This window comes from Polyergus mexicanus, unplaced genomic scaffold, assembly GCF_030449975.1.
Source record: "Polyergus mexicanus isolate NDT 795.1 unplaced genomic scaffold, iyPolMexi1.0 SCAF_101, whole genome shotgun sequence".
NCBI classification, from domain to species: domain Eukaryota; kingdom Metazoa; phylum Arthropoda; class Insecta; order Hymenoptera; family Formicidae; genus Polyergus; species Polyergus mexicanus.
The window spans coordinates 7,501-27,103 of record NW_027223421.1 but is presented as its reverse complement, the minus strand read 5'-3'; the positions used below and the strand labels follow the sequence as shown (position 1 = coordinate 27,103).

At 30.0% G+C, this 19,603-nt stretch overlaps 4 protein-coding genes across 15 annotated transcripts in view; 3 read left to right on the top strand and 1 right to left on the bottom strand.

The window, feature by feature from the left end:
* Positions 1-1,791: 1,791 nt before the first annotated feature.
* On the top strand, positions 1,792-3,558 carry LOC138944154 (uncharacterized). The gene is made up of 5 exons (XM_070315075.1): positions 1,792-2,041; positions 2,393-2,514; positions 2,631-2,752; positions 2,822-2,898; positions 3,086-3,558. The coding sequence occupies exons 1-5, from the start codon at positions 1,915-1,917 to the stop codon at positions 3,214-3,216; spliced, it is 579 nt and encodes a 192-aa protein (XP_070171176.1). The 5' UTR covers positions 1,792-1,914; the 3' UTR covers positions 3,217-3,558.
* On the bottom strand, positions 3,543-5,020 carry LOC138944155 (uncharacterized). 2 transcript variants are annotated; one of them, XM_070315076.1, is made up of 5 exons: positions 4,836-5,020; positions 4,601-4,720; positions 4,386-4,431; positions 4,061-4,273; positions 3,543-3,991 (listed from the first exon to the last, which is right to left on the bottom strand). In XM_070315076.1, the coding sequence occupies exons 2-5, from the start codon at positions 4,607-4,609 to the stop codon at positions 3,825-3,827; spliced, it is 435 nt and encodes a 144-aa protein (XP_070171177.1). In that variant the 5' UTR covers positions 4,610-4,720; positions 4,836-5,020; the 3' UTR covers positions 3,543-3,824. The 2 variants fall into 2 exon arrangements, with proteins under 2 accessions (XP_070171177.1, XP_070171178.1); XM_070315077.1 differs by having other exon boundaries at positions 4,601-5,020.
* A 1,532-nt stretch (positions 5,021-6,552) lies between these two features.
* Mfs18 (major facilitator superfamily transporter 18) lies at positions 6,553-11,002 on the top strand. Of its 10 annotated transcripts, none has more exons than XM_070315057.1 (9): positions 6,553-6,630; positions 6,922-7,153; positions 7,475-7,821; positions 7,889-8,062; positions 8,828-8,960; positions 9,433-9,529; positions 9,805-9,970; positions 10,625-10,783; positions 10,843-11,002. In XM_070315057.1, the coding sequence occupies exons 2-9, from the start codon at positions 7,068-7,070 to the stop codon at positions 10,980-10,982; spliced, it is 1,302 nt and encodes a 433-aa protein (XP_070171158.1). In that variant the 5' UTR covers positions 6,553-6,630; positions 6,922-7,067; the 3' UTR covers positions 10,983-11,002. The 10 variants fall into 10 exon arrangements, 7 of the variants coding, with proteins under 7 accessions (XP_070171158.1, XP_070171159.1, XP_070171163.1 ...); XM_070315058.1 differs by having other exon boundaries at positions 6,613-6,672; XR_011448656.1 differs by lacking the exons at positions 6,553-6,630; positions 10,843-11,002 and adding exons at positions 10,052-10,216; positions 10,335-10,478 and having other exon boundaries at positions 6,638-7,153; positions 10,625-10,715.
* Positions 11,003-11,645: 643 nt separating this feature from the next.
* Positions 11,646-19,603, top strand: part of Dcr-1 (endoribonuclease Dicer-1) — a 14,768-nt gene continuing 6,810 nt past the window's right edge. The window contains exons 1-18 of one of the 2 annotated variants that reach the window (XM_070315065.1): positions 11,646-12,345; positions 12,476-12,591; positions 12,904-13,063; positions 13,162-13,457; positions 13,527-13,889; positions 14,151-14,305; positions 14,375-14,613; positions 14,691-14,874; positions 15,201-15,379; positions 15,611-15,762; positions 15,894-16,035; positions 16,227-16,457; positions 16,544-16,723; positions 16,850-17,063; positions 17,532-17,713; positions 18,082-18,260; positions 18,337-18,590; positions 18,716-19,603. The exon at positions 18,716-19,603 is cut by the window's right edge and continues 311 nt beyond it. In XM_070315065.1, the coding sequence (XP_070171166.1) occupies positions 12,286-12,345; positions 12,476-12,591; positions 12,904-13,063; positions 13,162-13,457; positions 13,527-13,889; positions 14,151-14,305; positions 14,375-14,613; positions 14,691-14,874; positions 15,201-15,379; positions 15,611-15,762; positions 15,894-16,035; positions 16,227-16,457; positions 16,544-16,723; positions 16,850-17,063; positions 17,532-17,713; positions 18,082-18,260; positions 18,337-18,590; positions 18,716-19,603 (4,174 nt within the window). In that variant the 5' untranslated portion in view covers positions 11,646-12,285. The remainder of the gene's footprint in view (positions 12,346-12,475; positions 12,592-12,903; positions 13,064-13,161; positions 13,458-13,526; positions 13,890-14,150; positions 14,306-14,374; positions 14,614-14,690; positions 14,875-15,200; positions 15,380-15,610; positions 15,763-15,893; positions 16,036-16,226; positions 16,458-16,543; positions 16,724-16,849; positions 17,064-17,531; positions 17,714-18,081; positions 18,261-18,336; positions 18,591-18,715) is intronic. The other variant, XM_070315064.1, reaches the window with a different exon arrangement.

Genomic DNA, 19,603 nt, shown 5'->3' with positions numbered 1-19,603 from the left:
TAAAGCCCGTATCAGACTACGCATTGAAGATTGAGATTCATGATTCAAGATTGAAATTTGACCAATTAGGACAAAGAAATTTTAGTCCCTTTTATTTTAATTAGTCAAATTCCAATCTTTAATCTTCAATCTTCAATTTTCAATGCGTAGTCTGATACGGGCATAAAGCCCATATCAGACTAAACATTGAGCTCTGTTACACGGCACCCTTAATCGAGTTTAATAACATTCATAGTTGTGAAACTGGTCAATCACAGTTATTCCTCTAAAGAATGGAATGATTGTGATTGGCCAGTCTTAGAACTACGGATGTATTAAACCCGATGGGTGACGTGTAAACGTAATCATAGATGACACAGAGTATACTACACATTATCACGATTGGCTATCAAATACAGAATTTTAAATTTTTTCATTTGACAGCCAATCATGTAATAATGTGTAGTACACTGTGGGCGTTTTCCAGCAAGATACACTGTGTTTTCTGAACGCGTCCATTATCATCATAAGTTTTTGACAATGATTCTACCACTAATATCGTTCTCGAATGTAGCAGGTTTAATCGCTCTTAAGACTGTATTAGGCCCTGCGCACAATAGAGAAAATATTAGGAATAGGAATAAAATATTAAATATCAAGAGAAGCAATTTGGAATTATTTTACTTCAAACAAGGAAACGAAATGGATTAATTATTTCTAATTTTTATTTTTTTATTTCATTATGCGTTAATCCGTTCTCTTGTTTGAAGTAAAATAATTCCAAATTGCCCCTCTTGATATTTAATATTTTATTCCTATTCCTAATATTTTCTCTATTGTACGCAGGGCCTTACATATTTGGATACACTACAGGTTGCGGGATCAGTTGGGATTGAGATTGAGATTACGGTTGATAGAGAGAGTTGCGGATTGACCAATCAACCGGCAAGTTGCTTTGCTCTGATTGATCAATCCGCAAATGTCAACTGTAATCCCAACCGCAATCGAGCCCGCAGTGTAATACGGCCTTTATATACTGATCGAAAAATTGACTCCGAAAAGTATATATCACGTATGAGAAGTAAACATCTACCATGCGTGATCTAAATAGAAATGTGTGTATGTGTTGTGTGCGCATGGTTGTGTACATACTTTTCGGGGCCATGCATTCGCAAGAATTAAGCGGGTAGCACACACTTTTACATAAATGCATAATCATAAGCATAAGGAAATCCTCATGCATGAGGAAATGACCAATCAATTTCCTTATGCTTATGATTATGTGTTTATGCAAAAGTGTGTGCTCCCCGCTTTAGCGATCTTAGTATTATATAGGGTGCTTTCCATTTAATGACTCAACCGACACAGAGTATCATTCTATCTTTGTTGTTCACTGGTATTGAAAGAAGCACAAATGATGATTTCACTAGACTTGTGTCGACTTGAGTCATTAAATGAAAAGCACTCATAGGTCGATATTACATTTGTCGTACGACAAACTTTTTAAGCATATTGATTGGCTGCAAAATAGAAACTTTCTGGAGTCTCTAGAAATTAGCTAATCAATGCGCTTGAAAAGTTTGTCGTACGACAAATGTAATATCGGCCATAGAAGTTTGTGAGTTAAGTGCCAGTCTACAATAGATGATTTAAGCTATAAGTCTTAAGAAATTGACCAATCACAGTCGAGTATTCTCCTCATACTTGTTTGTGATTGGTCAATTTCTTAAGGCTTAGCGCTTAAATCACCTATTGTAGACCGGCACTAATACGGCATTTAGAGCGACGCTTTCCATTTTCCATATAGAGTTCAGTGTCTGTCCATAAGCCTCATGTCTCGCAGATGATTGATCCTTGCAAGTTTGAATTTTAACGTCATTCACGTCATTTTGATAAATTTATCAAAAAAACGTTTTGTGTTTTTACGAGCCAATTATGATGGAAAAAATAATACAGCTGAAAGCAAAGCATATAAAAATAGATACGTTAGTACTTCAAAATTTGTTACAGACAGAAATTTTTAATAAAATTAATAGAAGTCAAGACCAACAACGATTTAATGGTAAGCTTTGTTATTCGCGAATATAAAGAATTGTTTAGATTAAGTTAACAAGGAAAAAAAAATTGAAAAGGGATCGCAAAAGCTATTGTATATTATTTTTTGCTTTGAAGCTTTCAAGTTTATTTAAAATGATTTTTAATTTGTGTAACAAACTTCAAAATTTATTTGTAATATGTCACATGTCCTATAACTTGTGTGTATATCTTGTTAAATATTTTGTATATTATATTTCTTTAAATATTTCCTTTTTTGGTTTTACATGATATGTAATATTATAAACAAAATTCTCGTAAATTATATAGATCTTCAAAGTTCAAGCTACATAGGATTATATAATTTTTGTTTTTATAGAAGATGAATTTATGATTGAAGAATTAACATCAAAATTAGCTGTTCTAGAAGAAAAGCAATATACAGGAACTCAAAATTTGAAGCATAAAAATAATGAATTATTGAAACATAATGCTTATTTAGTAAGTATATTGTACATTTATTTATTTATTTATTAACATTAGTGTATTAACACTGTATATTTTTTTCATCCAATCTTCTTGGATATTCTATTATTGCTAAATGCTTGTTTTAATAGGAAAAACTAGAAGCAGAAAGAAAAAAGTTTTTACAAGAAATTAAACAGTTGGAGGAAAAACAAAACAATTTGAGATCTTTTAAACCAAACTTACAAGATCAGCAAGTGTTGGAGCTAGGAAAGTATGTATCATGATATTGATATGCTCTTGTTTTTCTAATTGTCTTGTTTTATATTGTTTTGTTTTATAGAAAAAAATTAAAATTATACAAAGATTTAACAAAGATTCAATGGGATTATGAAGCTACAAAACATAATGTAACAGGCTGTATCCTTTTTCAATACTTGTAACATAATAACTTAATCAATACAGCTGACGCACACACATACACATATATATACATATGCAAGTACATTACACACTCAAAGTATATTCAATATTGCAGTTTCTCTCTTTTTTTTTAATAAAATTAGAAAAATTATAGATAATATATAATTCTTAACTCTTGATACAGATGTCTCAAATAAATGTGATTATATTCATTATTTTTGTCACAAAAATCAAGATACAAATGACAAATTAGTAAATTCTTTGTGGCATGAAATATATTTATCTACTAGCAAAGGTAGAGACAAAAATTCTTAAACACTTTGTAACTAATATGATAGATATAATTTTCTGTATACATTTTGCTTTATAAACAGATCATTTTTTTTGTCTTAAGTTTATTGTATCTTAATTTAGCTTTGCTCAATACTAATAATCAATGCAACATTGATTAATCATGAAACTATTGAAGATTAATGCATTTGTTTATGTTTTTGATTACACATTCTTATAATAATTGATAATTCATATAGTTTATTTTAATAAATAAGATTGTTTTTGCTATTGCAAAGCATGGGGTAAAATGTTTATTAAAAGAACTACATTCGTTTCACGAAAATAATATATTAAAATCAAGCTTTAGATACAGTCAAAATAAATATGTTGCGCTCACCATACAATCTTTGTATTTATTTAAATCCATTATCCCTCTATATTTAGATATTTTTGAATTAATTACTTTGAGAATATATAAATATGTTTATATTATAATTAAGATAAACATACGTGTATGTATGTTTGAATATGATTATGGTAGATCTATAAAGTAAATCTATAATTTGTGGTAGACATTCTTTTAATTTTTATTTATTTTTTTTAGATCTTATTAATATAGAACATAACAATCTATACTCTAAATTTCTTCATCAGGTTCTCCCATAGGTTAAGAGATTAAATGCATGATTTGTATAATATAATATATAATAGATAAAAAGAGAAGAAAAGAGGACACATAATCCTATCATTAGAAAAGTACTAGCGATGCAGAAAAATATGCAGCTCAAAATACTTGCACCAATAGCCAATACTGTCACTGAAAATATAACATATCTTACAAGAATGTATAACGAATTGTAACAAAAAATAAAAATTTATTTCTCACCTTGAATCATCATAAAACAGATAAATGCAAATACAGCACTGATAATAGCAAATACAACAAAGACAAAAATAGGTGTTAATAACAATGTTACCGCAACAAAGGTAACCACTTGCAGAAATGGATTATGGACAAAATGTTCCTTAAATTTGAGAATGTACATACAAACATTGGGATGATATAAAAACATTTGCCATTTTCTGGCACATTCTTCATCTGAAAATAAACATTATTAATTCTTACTTCTCTTTCAATCTTTTAAAATTATAAAAGGTACATAAAAGAGTAAAAACTACATATATGCAATATAACATGAAAATATACTCACAGTACATAATTATTAAATTATGTATCACATTATCTGCACTCTTTGCCTAAAATAAAATAATTTTTCCTCATTCGTCTCAAATAGACGATAGGAAAATGAAAAGCAAGATAAAATAAGCAACATTTGAAATCACTGCTTAATGTTAAATGGACATTGATATGAAAAGAGAAAAATTGTAGTTTTACAAAGGCAATAGAGTTGTATATTTACTTTACCTCTGCCATTAGTGAGAGTTTCTTTCAAATATTTAAAATATCAATTTTTTAAAAATCCGGCTATTTTTTAATAAATATTATACGAATATTACGACTTCCACAATTGATTTAAAAGTAGAGCTTAAAAAGATTATTTATTATTACATATCGATATAAAAAATATAAATTTTATATTTATTTATAAGTTCAATATATATTGAGAATCTTCTCAAAAAAGCAGATTTTTTCTCTTTACTTTTCTGTATAGCGAATTTGATCAGTCGCATTGCACTGCACTTATGACGTAAATATGGATCTGTTTTTGGCTGCGTTTCAATCAAGCGGGGAGCACACATTTTTGCATAAGCGCATAATCATAAACATAAGAAAATTGATTGGTCAATTTCCTTAAGCGGAGAGCACATACTTTGACATAAACGCATAATTACAAGCATAAGAAAATTGATTGGTCCATTTTCTTATGCATAACAAAATTGACCAATCAATTTCCTTATGCTTATGATTATGTGTGCTCCCCGCTTTACGCTTATGATTATGCGTTTATGCAAAAATGTGTGCTCCCCGCTATAGTATAGCTAGACCGAGTGTTGAGGAATGGGAGCCGAGGTGCACGTAGAAAAGAACATACTCTGTTTCGTGTCCCTTGCGTTTTCTCTCGCTCGCACGTAGCATGGCGAAAGAGAGCGCTATGCTATGTGCGAGCGAAAGAGAACGCAAGGAGCACGAAACAGAATATGTCCTTTTCTACGTGTATCTTTACACCCACTCATTAAATAAAGGCAAACGCTCGGTCTACATATATTATGTCTATGAGCGCAACTCTCCCGATTTTGTGTCGGCCAAAACGGAGTTTAGACGGTTTTGAAATAAGCTGCGTAAAGTTAATCGGATCACTTTAATTTTTTAATAATTAAAATTATCTAATCGTTTGGCGATGATTGGTAGCCTAATTCAAACGTTTGGTGGTCAATCATTTTTTTTAATTAAATAATTAAATTGGTGTAAAGTTAGCCGGATATTTTCAATTTTTAATCTAATCGATTAAATCAGGACTTATTCGATAGCTTTTCGGAAAAAAGAAAGCTCTCATTGGATATCGCGCGCGCGTCATCACGCTGGCTGCGAGAGCCATTACACGACGAAGGCACGCGCAGGCGCAGAATCAGAGCATATAGTTTTATAATCGTAGTAGCCTAATAATTAATTACTATACATTGTAATTAAACTACCAATCACCACCAAACGATTGTCTTTCAATTAAGACCAATTTGAACAAAATTGATTGGTAAATAATATATCTATTCGGCTAACTTTACAGCTTCCAGTTAGCCATCCCCACTACCTAACCGCACATGGTTTTTTTACTTTTTGGATAAATTATGGACCACCAAACGTTGTAAATAAAGAATTTGTGACTACCTAACGATTCTGCATCGAATAAGTCCTGATTTAATCGATTAGACTAAAAATTAAAAATATCCGGCTAACTTTATTCAATATTTTAATTATTTAATTAAAAAAAAATGATTGACCATCAAACATTTGAATTAGGCTACCAATCATCATCAAACGATCACCAAACGATTAGATAATTTTAATTATTAAAAAGTTAAAGTGATCCGGCTAACTTTACGGAGCTCTTGAAATAAGAACTGATTATGGCTGCGATCGGAATGACGCTAGAAATGCTTCAAAGCGTTTGATTGACCAATCAGAGCAAAGAGAGTAAAGATTTCTTTATTCTAATTGGTTAATGCAATGCTTTGAAGCATCTCTAGTATCTTCTCGACCGCAGCCTATGAATACCGGCCTAGTTGGCATCATTGGATGCGTTCAGGAGACACAACCGTTGAGTAGCAATCGAACGTGATTGGTTCTTACTTCTAGAACCAACAAATCAATGTCGAGTGTTGACAAGACGATGCTCAACAGTTGTGTTTTCTGAACGCGCCCATTGGCATAATGTAAACAGCATTAGAAAAACCGAATTGTTTAACGGGGAATCGAGGAAAGCGATTGTCTGTCAATCGGTAGATACATACCTTTTTTTACATTTCGAAATTAAGATTAAGGTTACAATTTAATATTTAATATTTACATTATTCTCTTCTATGATCAAAATAAAATCATCAGTAGAAAAGAGCACATAAATTTTTATCGTAATGAGAAATATAAAGGAGGCATGTCCAAAGAATGCGAATATCCGTTAATGAATACTTAATCTAACTTAAATAGCTATTATAACACTAGAAAATCCGGTGGGAAAGTTTGTACTAAAACTAAAATTTTATTTAAATAAGAATTTTTTTAATAATGTTTAGAATAATAAATTTCGATGACTCTGGCCATACATTAATCGATTACTAAATACGCAATGAGAATCACGATGTGTTTTTATGGAATTGTCAATATGTTTGAAAAAAAGCCGATATTTTAACAAATTGATATTAAGTTAAAACGATCGTTAATGAGCTTAACGAATCCGCGAACAATGCAATTACAAATTTCGCTGGGTATTCCGTTGGATGACAGAAGTGGATCGTCATGGCCGAGGTAATGAAAGATAGATGTTTGTCGATGTATTTCATATATCGATTTGAAATATGATTATGGAAACAATTTCTAAAATTACTAAGAAGTCGATTAATATTTAAATTGTATGAGTTTTATAATTTATCAATTATTATTTTTTTAAATAAACCTCTGTTATATACATATATGACACATGCAGAATTACAATATGATAATATATACAATATCATTCAGATCATGTAGGAATTTTAATATCTATCAATTGTTAAACTTGCGCCTTACACATAGAACATCATAATATTTATTGCCAGAGTATAAGAGGTATTATTTCTTTTTGTTCAGGAAAGAGAAACGGAAATGGTTTCTGTCATTGTTGTGTGGTACATGTTTGATATATGCCACACGTACATCTATCCCTTTATTGACGCCAATCATCAGTAAAGAAAAGCATTGGTCAAAACCTGAATCTGGCATCATATTATCAAGCTTTTTCTGGGGATATACGTTGACACAAGTGATTAGCGGTTATATTAGTGACAAAATCGGTGGGCAGAAAGTATTATGGATATCTGCTCTCGGTTGGTCGGTAACGACCTTTTTCATGCCAGAAATTATAGAATTTTTTTCCAATGATCAGACTTCCGTTTTGCTTGTTGCAGTGGTGAGAATGATAAACGGAGCGTTTCAAGGTAGTTCTTTCTACATTATATTGCCGCACTAATGACAATTGAAAATAACGATATTTGTCACTTACAGGAATGCATTTTCCTAGCATGATTAGCTTGATTAGTCAACGCTTGCATGAGGCTGAACGTGCCTCCTTTTTTAGTTTGTTAACATCAGGATCTGCTCTAGGCACATTACTCACTGGATCATTAGGCTCTTATCTTTTGGAGAATTATAACTGGATGACTGTCTTTCGAATCTTAGGTACAATATATTTTATATATAATAGAAACACACAGAATGTTAAAGAAAGAACAAATTTAATATTTGCTGAAAATACATCAAATATTGAGAGAATTTGAAATAAGGATTTATTAAATACGAAATATGATTTCAATTTTGAAGACTATTTCAATCTTAAAAATTAATGAAAAAACATCCAAAAATTAATATCTCAATAATAATAATAATTTATGTCACATGTGGAATTAATTTTTTTTTTTCATATGAACCTCGGTGTATCGCTTGAAACTTGATGTAGCTAAATGTAATTTTGTTCTATCCAGATTTAGCAAATCATTTTTCACCTTTGGACGTTTCGATAGATTTCGAATTGATTTTTTCTTAATGAAAATATCAAGAGAATTTATATTATTTGCTGAAGCTCTCTGATTAAACTACTTATATCTTTCAAACTAATTCTCACAGATATTCGTAATTGACTCACAAAATAATAAAACCCATGACTCTGTTAAGGCATATCATTAAAAAAAAAAGGAAAACTAAAGTCTTACTGTCTGTTGCATTCCCGAAGTATCTTTCATTTTTACTTATAATTATTAATTTTTTTTTATTAAAGCAAAATTAATATCAAATTAATCAAAGAATGCATAGACAAAAGATGATATATGTTGCAGTTTAACAGAGAGTTTATTGTTGTTTATTCTTTGTTAAGTTTATTATTGGTATTAAAACTGTTTGGTTTGGAAGTTATATACATTTGTAATGTTTATTAATTTATTGATATAGGGGGCATGAGTTTGGCATGGACAATCTTATTAAGCTACCACATCCTGCCATTTAAGGAAAGAACTATTTATACTACGTCAAACACTAGCTACACTTTGCCTTGGTTGAAGCTTTTATCAAAGTCTCCTTTCTGGTAATCATGATGCAAGAAACTGTGTACACACACATACACGCGCGCGCACATACGTACGCGCATATATATATATATACACATATACATATATGTATGTATATGTATGTTTTTTTGTGATTTGAAGATAAAAGATAGAACGAATTTTCTTCACAGTTAATTTGCCATAATGAAAGAAAGAGAAAAAGAGAGAAAGGAGAGAGGTAGAAGTGTTACATGTTTTTTTTCTAGAGAATTATGATTGTGCTCTAAAATAACGTGAACTTGCATATATTGCAAATTACACATGTGTGCTTTAGTTTAATTGCTGAAATGCTTGATTTGTTTTTAAGAAATTTCTTACTTACCCAATTCCGAATCTTTCAATTATGGAAATTGCAAAAAAACTGTGATATTATAAGTTTTTGTAAGTACAACATAACAATCTCAAATTGATTGTCTTACATGCTTTGTGATTATTAATCATGATTTTCAGGTCCTGTGTTATCGGACATGCTTGTCAAAATAATTGTTTCTTTGTATTACTCTCATGGATGCCTACATATTTTCATGATATATTTCCCGAAGTTAAGGTAATTCTGTTATTTAATTTTCATTGAGTATTATTTCTCAAAAAGTAGTTTTCTACACATTTTACAAGCAAAAATGTTTATAATAATTTATAGAATTATTTAATTGAGATATGCTTTTATCTATCAAACATATAAAATATTGTACAATGTAGTATTTTATAGAAAGATATGCAAAAATAGTTCTATAATAAAAATAGAGTTGAAAATATGTTAGATTTGTAGCTAAAAATTAAATAAGTTTTGTTACTGTAATGTTAAATAATTTAATTTAATAGATTTGGATTGTCAATATTATACCATGGTTATCGATGCTACCTTGTACATTTTTGGGAAAATTTATGTCGGAAAGGATAATTAAAGCGGGCTATTCTGTGACTTTGACGCGCAAGATAATTCAAACAATCTGTTTTGTTACTGAAATTGGGAGTCTCTTGTTTTTGAGTAAGTTTACATTTAATAATTAAAGCCTATTTAAAAAGAAATTTGTGACAGAAATCTAATTTCATGTATTGTGTAATACAGAAAATATTTTAACATGGAACATACATATATATGTAAAATACGTATCATCAGGAAGTAAGAATATATGTCACAAAGTTATAAATAAAATTCTGTCTTGAATTTTGTCGCATATTGTAAATAATTTAAAGCGGCTTAGATGTTAACTATGTTGCAGTGTTGTAATTCGTAAGTGTTGTAGTTGAACTCTCTTAATCCTGGCAATTAAAAATCGGATAAATCGGGTCTATTTGTAGGTTTCCATTCAATTCGTAAAACACATTTTCTACATGTGCTATTAATATAGAAAGGACAGAAAAAACTTGCACAATAGAAATAATACTCAGTTCCATTAATATGACTCGGAATTAACGAAATTATAATAGTTTACGGAACAAAATCCAGTTTATAAAAGCTCGGGATTAATGAATTGAGTTAAGAGAAGTTAAGAGTAAGGGTATAATTAAATCATTATATATTTCAATTTTTATACATATTCATATTTTTATGTACAATTTTTTTATAATTTTTATTTTCTATCTTTCAATTTCTTTTCATTTTCTATCTCAATTATCTTTTCTATCTTTCTCTTTGCAGCAAAAGTGAAAAATTTTCAAAGCGCAATATTGTGTCTTGCACTGACTATTGGTGGTTCAGGCTTCCATAATAATGCTATTGCTGTAAATCCTTCTGATCTTGCACCAAAACATTCCGGCAGTGTATTTGGTCTAATGAATACCGTTGGTGCGATACCCGGTATGTGTAATCAATATGACCTATTCCATTAGCAAATAATGTAATATATTGTTTTTCAGGTTTTCTCGGTGTATATTTTTCCGGATATATCTTACATGTGACACATAGCTGGCATATTGTCTTTTTACTTATCGCTGTTATCGATGCTTTAGGATGTGTAACGTATATATTATTTGGCTCGGGTCAAGCAATTATATAAATTATGTTCTGTACAGTCAACACGTATTTCATTTTACATTTTTAGTTACATCCTTTTGTGCATATAATAAAAAAAGGAAAGAAAATAATTGATAATATTTATTATAAATATCGCAAAGTGAAAAGTGCGAAACCGTAATCAGTGATTCTGTATAAGCTTTTTATTCATTTTTCGTTTATTCTTGAAAACCATTGAATTATATATAGATATATAAAATAAACAAACATATGTATTAGTTATCGTCTATCGTTAAAGACAAGGGGAAAGAAGCAGGAGAAGGGAGTGGCGGTGGGCAAAAATCAACTTTTATAGTTGTTAATAATAATAATAATAATAATACAAAAAAACTGCCTCAGCTACGCATTGAAAATTGAAGACTGAAGATTAAAGATTGAAATTTGACCAATCAGGATAAAAAGAACTAAAATCATCTTGTCCTGATTGGTCAAAAAAATTTTAATCCTTTTTGTTCTGATTAGTCAAATTCCAATCTTTAATCTTCAATTTTTCATTTTCAATGCGTAGTCTGATACGGGCTTAACGCTCGACGCTTGACGCTGCCATGTAAAGGCACCTTTATAGTTTTCACTTTTCACATTTTCGCTTTAGAGAAAAAATTACATGATCGGTACTTAAGATGCGAAAACGCTTGCCGTATGGCAAAAGGCGACGCGGTAGCCAATCAACTTACAACTTTTCCACTAGAGCAAAAAATTGATTGACTACCGCGTCGCCTTTTGCCGCGCGGTAAGCGTTTCCGCGTCCTGTGTGCAGAAGCTATTAGGTGTGAACGGAGAAAAATAAATTTTCTTGTCGCGCATCGCTTATCGCGTATCGCCCATCGCGTTCAGTATGCCATAAATATTGTGTCAATTGGATGTCATTCCGACAAAGCTTGTAGATCGAAGTGGGAGTGAAATGAGCGCAGTCAGTTGTATTTCCATTGACTTAAATTTGATTCTACGCCGTACTAGGTGCGAATTAATGCTCCGGTGGAAACTAGACCTATGTCTATGTGTATTATCGTTCGCGATAAGCCTACTGTTACTACCGATACATTCCCTGCTGTTCTTTACTTAATGATTTTGTGTGCAAGAGCCCTTATGCTCAGTAGTCTAACCTAGCTTAAGCTTAAGTTTCGATGATTTCAAACTTGTCAGTGTAATTTCCAACAGACAATTTGATAGCAAATACTTTGTTTTTGTTAATTTTTTAAACAATTTTACTGAATAATAAGCAATTATTGATAGTTATCAGGAAAAATTGTTATTGTAAGAATTATAAAGGAGCTACTATAGTTTCCATGGCATTTCCACTAAATGATCAGGTTTATACAAAATCTTTTACTCCCAGAGAATATCAGGTAAGTTTTTCTTGACAATGCTTGAGAGATAAGGAAATCATAAATAAATTATTAGAAATTACATACAAATTCTGTATTATGAATAATTATACAAATTGTTCTTTGATATTTTGTTGATAATTATTTGTAGGTAGAACTCCTTTATGCGGCAAAAGAAAAGAACATAATTGCCTGTTTAGGAAAGAATTCTGAACAGACATTTCTTGCTATAAAATTGATTCAAGAATTTGCTACTAATAACAGAAGGTAACAGTAAAGTTTCTATTTATGTTTCAACAAATTATATTTATAGAATTATTGTTAAGAAAATGTTTATGTGAAAAAAGAGTTATTGTTAAAAAAAATATTTGTGTGAAAAGTCAATTTTAATAAACATAAAAAATATTTGTACTATTATACACACATATCTCTAGTAAAAATTTAAATCTTTATATAGAAGTATATGAAAGTGTTTTCTATATATCATATTTTGAATGAGATATAATAAATATAAAATTAAATATTAAATAAATATAAAATTTACTAAATATATTCGAATTTATTCATTTATATACACAGATCAATAAGTGATGGTGGAAAACGAGCAATATATATATTAAATGATGAAGATAAATGTACAATAATAGGAACTTATATAAAACAATTGACAGATCTGAAAGTATTAGCATGCAATTCTGATATATTTAAGGAATTTGCTGAAAGTTTTGAAAGATCTCATGTAAGAGAAGATATTTATTTATTAAATATTTATTATTGATTAAGATAAAATTTATTATAAATATTTCTTTTTTGCGATACATTTTATTTTGTATACAGGTATTAGTCGGAACAGCAAAAATTTACGCACAATTAATATCAGAAAGCAAACTTTTATCATGTCATATAAATCTAGTCATAGTGGATGAGTGCCATAAATCTATCGAAGATAGCAATCTAAAGTTTGTCCTTCAAACTTTTCTATTGTGCAACAATGTTCCTAGAATAATTGGATTGGCGGTACCTGTGTTTAACTTGACACAAGAATCTGGAAGATTGGGCCTAGAAATAGAAAAAGTAGAAGCTGCCTTTCAATGTAGTGTAGAAACTGCTAACGATATTATTTCAATAATACGGTAAGCTTAATAATTTAATAATTTTCTTACTATAGAGAAAATGTCTAAGAAACTGGTAATTATTTGTAGTTATAGTCCAAAACCGAGAGAGTACATTGTGGAGTATGACAAAGGAGAAAAGAAAAACTTGTATAATATGCTTGAAAGTTGTGTGCTACATGCTATTGAATTTTTGCGCGATCATCGATATGATCCAATGGAAATTTATACCGAGGAATTTTATGAAGATATTCAAAAAATCCCTGATCCTATACAAAAACCCTTTGAGATGATGCAAGACTTTTTGCATATATTAGAAACTCTTGGACCTTGGTGTGCAGATCGCGCTGCTCTGGCATTATTATTCTTAACAGAAAAATTGAAGATTAAAACTCCTTATGAGAGGCATTATCTGCTATTAAATATGATGGCATCTGTTTTTATAAAAATTCGGTAAGAATTTATAATAATGATTATGATATTGACATTCACATACTAATTAGCTTTGATGGACATAAATTTGAGTTGAGTTGAATTGAGTTGAGTTGAGTTTCCTTAAGTTGTCAATTATAGTCATATTTTTTTTTTTAAAGAAATATCTGTATATGCACATTACCATATATACATATTTCTCTTAATATGTATTTTACATAGTTTTTTTTTCTATTTTCTTACTTATTATGGAATATAATATTAAAATTATGAATCTTACAGTGCCATTTGCGATAATGAATTTCAATGTTTATCCGAGAAAGAAAGGATATATCAATATAGTACTCCAAAAGTTCATCGATTGTTACAAATCTTGAAAATTTATACTCCTTTCTATGCTAAGGAGACTAACAGTTTAGAAAAAAAGGCAAGCTCTGGTAAGAATCTTTTTTAATGTATAAAGTATACAATAATATATCTTAAAGTATATGTTATATTTTTTCCAGATATTAATTTAAAGAATTGTATCACAAGAAATGACAAAGATATCTCTTTCTCAAAAACTCAGGAGAAATCAGCGCAGTTGAAAAGATTTGGGGCTAATTGGAAATTTAACGATGACAATTGCCGAAAAACATTCAAATTGCAACGTTACCCATGCAGTAGTATAGATCCTGATTTACTTTGTGGAGTAATTTTTGTGGATAAAGGCTTTACAGCAAAAATTTTATTTTATTTGCTAAGCGTAAGTATGAGTCTTATTGCAATAGCTTTAAATTATTGTTTAAATAATTGCGAATTTAAATATCAATAATATTGTAGGAAATATGTAAACATGACGAAGAGTTGCATTTTTTATCACCTCTTTATACAATCGAAAGAACTAACGACGATGTTAGTTATTCGAGAGATTTAGAAATGGAGCATAGGAAGCAGGAGGAAGTTTTAAAGCGATTTAGAATTCATGAATGCAATTTATTGATTGCAACTTCAATCTTAGAAGAAGGTATGTAAAAACTTGATTTTATTATATTATATATTATTTATACTACGTATTTTTCCTAAAAAATAGGATCTACTTTTTAAAGATAGATTCACAGGGTCTAAAAAGAAAAAAAAGTTTATGTGGTTAAGTTTTCCTTTCCAGGTTGCAAAATATAGCTATGCTTGCAGAAAACATTGTACATACATATTCTCTTATATTACTGTTTAAGGTTTTTTTTTTCTTCATTTACTTTATTTATTTTTTTATACATGGCACTTTTTTTCAAGTTAACATATTTATCGTAACTAGTTAAACACAGTATCTTTACGTTCCGCTTTTTTTTACAGGTATTGACATTCCAAAATGTAATTTTGTGATGAGATATGATTTCCCAAAGAATTATCAATCATATGTGCAGTGCAAGAGTAGAGCAAGAACTGTAGATGCTTTGCATGTACTATTGGTACCACAAGAAGCATCTAAAGATTTTATATGGCAATTAGCTCAATATCAATATATAGAAAAGGTATAACTCGCAGAATTTAATTTTATAATCTTATAAAGATGCTTATTTAATTAATTAAATTTTATTTTGTACTTGGCTTATCTTTTCGAATCATACAGTATTGTACATACTGTTTAATTTATTCATAAACTTTAGTGTATACCAGTTTTATTATCAACCTTTAATGTGGTTCATTATCTGTGCCAATCTCGGTCGAAAATTGTAATGGAAGAGCATCAATCTATTTTGTAGACTTTATTATTAAAATGTTCTAATAAAGAGCTAACTGAAGAGGAAGAGAACGAGGCAGATACGTATGCTGCGATGATACCACATTACAAACCACTCAATGCAGATGATGCTCCTAAAGTGACTTTTAATTCTGCTATTTCGTTGGTTAATAGGTAAAGTAATGTTTCATTTGCTATTAACAATTAATGAAATGCTTAAAAGATATACTGTTGTTTCAATGAGCTAATATTAGTTATTTTAATGAATTATTTTAATCCTAATATTAGTGTTCTCAATCATGCAGATATTGTGCAAAGTTACCCAGTGATACTTTTACAAGATTAACACCAGAATGGTTTATCGAAACGGTAAATATTCATGACACAACCATGTATATTTGCTCTCTACGACTTCCCATAAATTCACCACTAAAATATGTAGTTACGGTAAGTAAATATAACTACATGTTTATATGGAATAACAAACATCATAGAATCACTGGATATCTTTTCGATCTTTTTGATTAATTTTAAGATTAATTTTTTATTTTTGTTTAGCATAAATATTAAGATCATAACTATACACACGCACACGTATATTTGTAATATTATGGCATATTTTTTTTTTCATGTTCTAGTCATATCCAATGCCAAACAGAGCAATGGCTAGACGTATGGCTGCTTTGCAAATGTGTATTGATCTACATCGAGAAAACGAGATAGATGATAATTTGTTACCTATTGGAAAAGAGAATTTTAAAGCCAAGCCTGAAGATGCTGAAGTACCTGCTCTACCAGATGAAAGCAGGACTGACTTTTCAGAGGCTAGACCTGGGACGACAAAACGTAGACAATATTACTACAAAAAGGTTGCGTTTATTCCTTCAAAATTTGTTATTTTTCCCTTCTCATTACTTTGTAAATAGTTATCATCAACTTACACAATTTGTTTCAGACAGCTGAGGCATTAACGGATTGTAGGCCAATAGTTGGAGTACCATCTTATTTATATCATATAAATATGATATTAAGTTGTCCTCTGCCCGAAGAACAAAATACACGAGGTAGACGCATTTATCCTCCTGAAGAATCAGCTATTGGATTTGGTATACTTACATTAAAGGAGATACCCAAGGTGAAACATTTTTAGATTCGTTCTTCCCGAATAGTATGCCAAACATTATTGCTTGAAGAAATTTATAAATGCTTTCAATATTACACATATATTACATACATATATACGAGTTATTTTCTTTTGTAGTTGTGTCCATTTCCTATTTACACTAGGTCGGGTGAAGTTCATGTACAATTAAAACTTAGTAAGCAGACTATAATTATGGATGAAGTTCAGGTAGAAAGAGTTGATACTTTCCTTAACTATACTTTTACAAACGTTTTGAGATTACAGAAATATCTAATGCTCTTCGATCCAAATGCTTCAGAGAATTCATATATAATTGTACCAGTAAAACTATGTAAGTATAAGTCTATATTCTTTAGAAAAACGTAAATCTGAACATTTGTTTCAACAAATAAGTTTAATATCATGCAAGTAACTCTAATAAAATAGAATTTATTTTCAATTTAAAAATTATGAAAGAATGATTAAAAATTTAATTATTTATATTTCAAGGAATGTAAATGGCAAAATATATATTGCCACGACTTTTTATTGTCATATTATCAAAATTTTCAATATTATGTTATTAATTTTCATACAAATGATTGTTTAAAAATATCAATAATGTATTTTATTTTATGAAATTAATGGTGTTTTTTTCCTTAGTTTTATACAACGATGTAAATGTATCAATATTAATAATTTTGCATCTATGCCTTTCCACATCTGTCTCCTTTCTTTCTTCTTAGATATAGAAATATTTTAAAATATTTTCATAAAAATACACATATATAATACTTGTAAAATTCAACTTTTTTTTTAGTTACAACAGATGAAGGATCAGATATTAGTGTAGATTGGAATTTTCTAGAATGCATTTATCAAAATCGAAATGCAGTACCAATCAAGGTTCCAGAAGAAGACAGAAAAAATTTCAAATTTGATCCTTCCAAATATTACGATGCAGTAATTATGCCATGGTATAGAAGTCAAGATCAACCACAGGTATACATTTAAATGCATTTTAATTATGCATTAATAAATCATTTATATATTTTATTATTTTTCGTGATATGTGACACACACACACACATACACACGCGCGCACGCGCACTCAACCACCCACCATCACCCATATATATACATGTACAGGATGTCCGAGAATTCGCGCAACACACTTTAAGGGAAGGTAGAGGGTGTTATTCTGAACAGAAAAGTCCTGTACCATTTTGCGATTTTCTCAATATTTAAGAAAATATTAATTGTAAAAGATGTGCGAATTTTCGGATACCCTGTGTGTGTGTGTGTGTGTGTGTGTGTGTGTATATATATATATATATATATATATATATATATAATTTTTTTTCCTTCAGTACTTCTATGTAGCAGAAATATGCACAAACTTGAATCCAAAATCTTCTTTTCCCGGACACGATTATAGCACTTTTGAAGAATATTACTTGAAGAAATATGGTATACAAATACAGAATTTAGAACAATCGTTGTTAGATGTGGATCATACATCAGCTAGATTAAATTTTTTAACTCCTAGGTAAGATGTCTATGAAGCAGCTATATTTATATAGATATTTTTATATAGATAACACTTGATAAATTATTTATTTTAGATATGTAAATCGCAAAGGTGTTGCTTTGCCTACAAGTAGCGAAGAAACAAAGCGCGCTAAGAGAGAAAATTTAGAGCAGAAACAAATTCTCGTTGCTGAATTGTGCGCTATTCATCCTTTTCCAGCATCTTTGTGGAGACAAGCAGTTTGCCTCCCTTGCATATTGTATAGAATTAATGCTTTACTGCTCGCTAATCAAATACGATGCCAAGTTGCGCAAATGATAAATTTGGGGCAACAAGTTTTGAATTCAGGTGCATATCATGTAGGAAATCTACACTATATATTTGGACATGACGGCGAGATTAGGAATATAACAATTATAACAGTTTATATATAAGAATAACATTTATAATTATATTCCAAAAATGTATTTCAGATTTTGAATGGCCGGCATTAGATTTTGGATGGAGCTTGGCGGAAGTATTGAAAAGATCAAAGGAAACGGAAAAAGCAAAACAAACGAAAAATGAAAATACACATGAAGGTAATTCGCCGTCGAACAATATGATCTCTAATAAGTGTCAAAATACATCTAGCCAAGACATAAATAATAAACAGAACATAATGTGTAATGAGAAACAAAAAGAACTGAAATCCGCCGATACAAAAACTAATCAAGTGGAAAATGAGATTGCTGACATTGAGAAGGATGACGAGTTGGAGATTGGCACATGGTCAAACGACATGGCATGGTCAAATAATGTGGAAATGAATTCTATGGATTATAATGCAGACAATCTGAAATCGTTTCCTTTAAATGTGACGGTTTTACCGCAAGATTTTGGTTGGAATGACATTCGATATGGTTCACCAACATATGAATCTGATTTCGATGAATCAGACGACGTTTATAGTGACGGCTTTGCCGATACGTCTGATGAAAGTGAAGACGAAAGTAGAGGAGGGTTGAAAATTTCTTATATGGGAGAAAATGTTGCAGAAGCTGTGGAGGATGAAAAACAAATATCTAAACAGGAGATCAATAAGAAGATATTAGATCTTTTAGAGATAGAGAAGAATTTTGACAATAATTTTTGGATGTATGCGGAAAAAGACGAAGAATTATTACTTGCGAAACATAAGGAAGCACATTATGAGTTTGCTAAGAAAAAAGAGCGCGATATAATGACAGATGGTACTTTCATATCTTGTAATTCTGAAATTATGATTAAGAGGAAGAATTCGTCGAGTTGCCAAATTGGTAGAGAACAATCCGATTATAAACATAAGAATTATATCAAAACTGTTGCAAGAAAATTTACCG

What these genes read in the sequence shown, in the direction of transcription:
- Mfs18 (XM_070315057.1), top strand. Translation starts at nt 7,068, where the DNA reads ATGAGCTTAACGAATCCGCGAACAATGCAATTACAAATTTCGCTGGGT. An exon ending in GATAAACGGAGCGTTTCAAG is followed by an intron (nt 7,822 to 7,888) that starts GTAGTTCTTTCT and finishes TGTCACTTACAG; the next exon opens with GAATGCATTTTCCTAGCATG. An exon ending in TGGGAGTCTCTTGTTTTTGA is followed by an intron (nt 9,971 to 10,624) that starts GTAAGTTTACAT and finishes TTCTCTTTGCAG; the next exon opens with CAAAAGTGAAAAATTTTCAA.
- LOC138944155 (XM_070315077.1), bottom strand. An exon ending in TAATTTAATAATTATGTACT is followed by an intron (nt 4,274 to 4,385) that starts GTGAGTATATTT and finishes GTTTATTTTCAG; the next exon opens with ATGAAGAATGTGCCAGAAAA. An exon ending in CTGTTTTATGATGATTCAAG is followed by an intron (nt 3,992 to 4,060) that starts GTGAGAAATAAA and finishes TTATATTTTCAG; the next exon opens with TGACAGTATTGGCTATTGGT.
- LOC138944154 (XM_070315075.1), top strand. Translation starts at nt 1,915, where the DNA reads ATGATGGAAAAAATAATACAGCTGAAAGCAAAGCATATAAAAATAGAT. An exon ending in TGAAACATAATGCTTATTTA is followed by an intron (nt 2,515 to 2,630) that starts GTAAGTATATTG and finishes TTGTTTTAATAG; the next exon opens with GAAAAACTAGAAGCAGAAAG. An exon ending in AAAACATAATGTAACAGGCT is followed by an intron (nt 2,899 to 3,085) that starts GTATCCTTTTTC and finishes CTCTTGATACAG; the next exon opens with ATGTCTCAAATAAATGTGAT.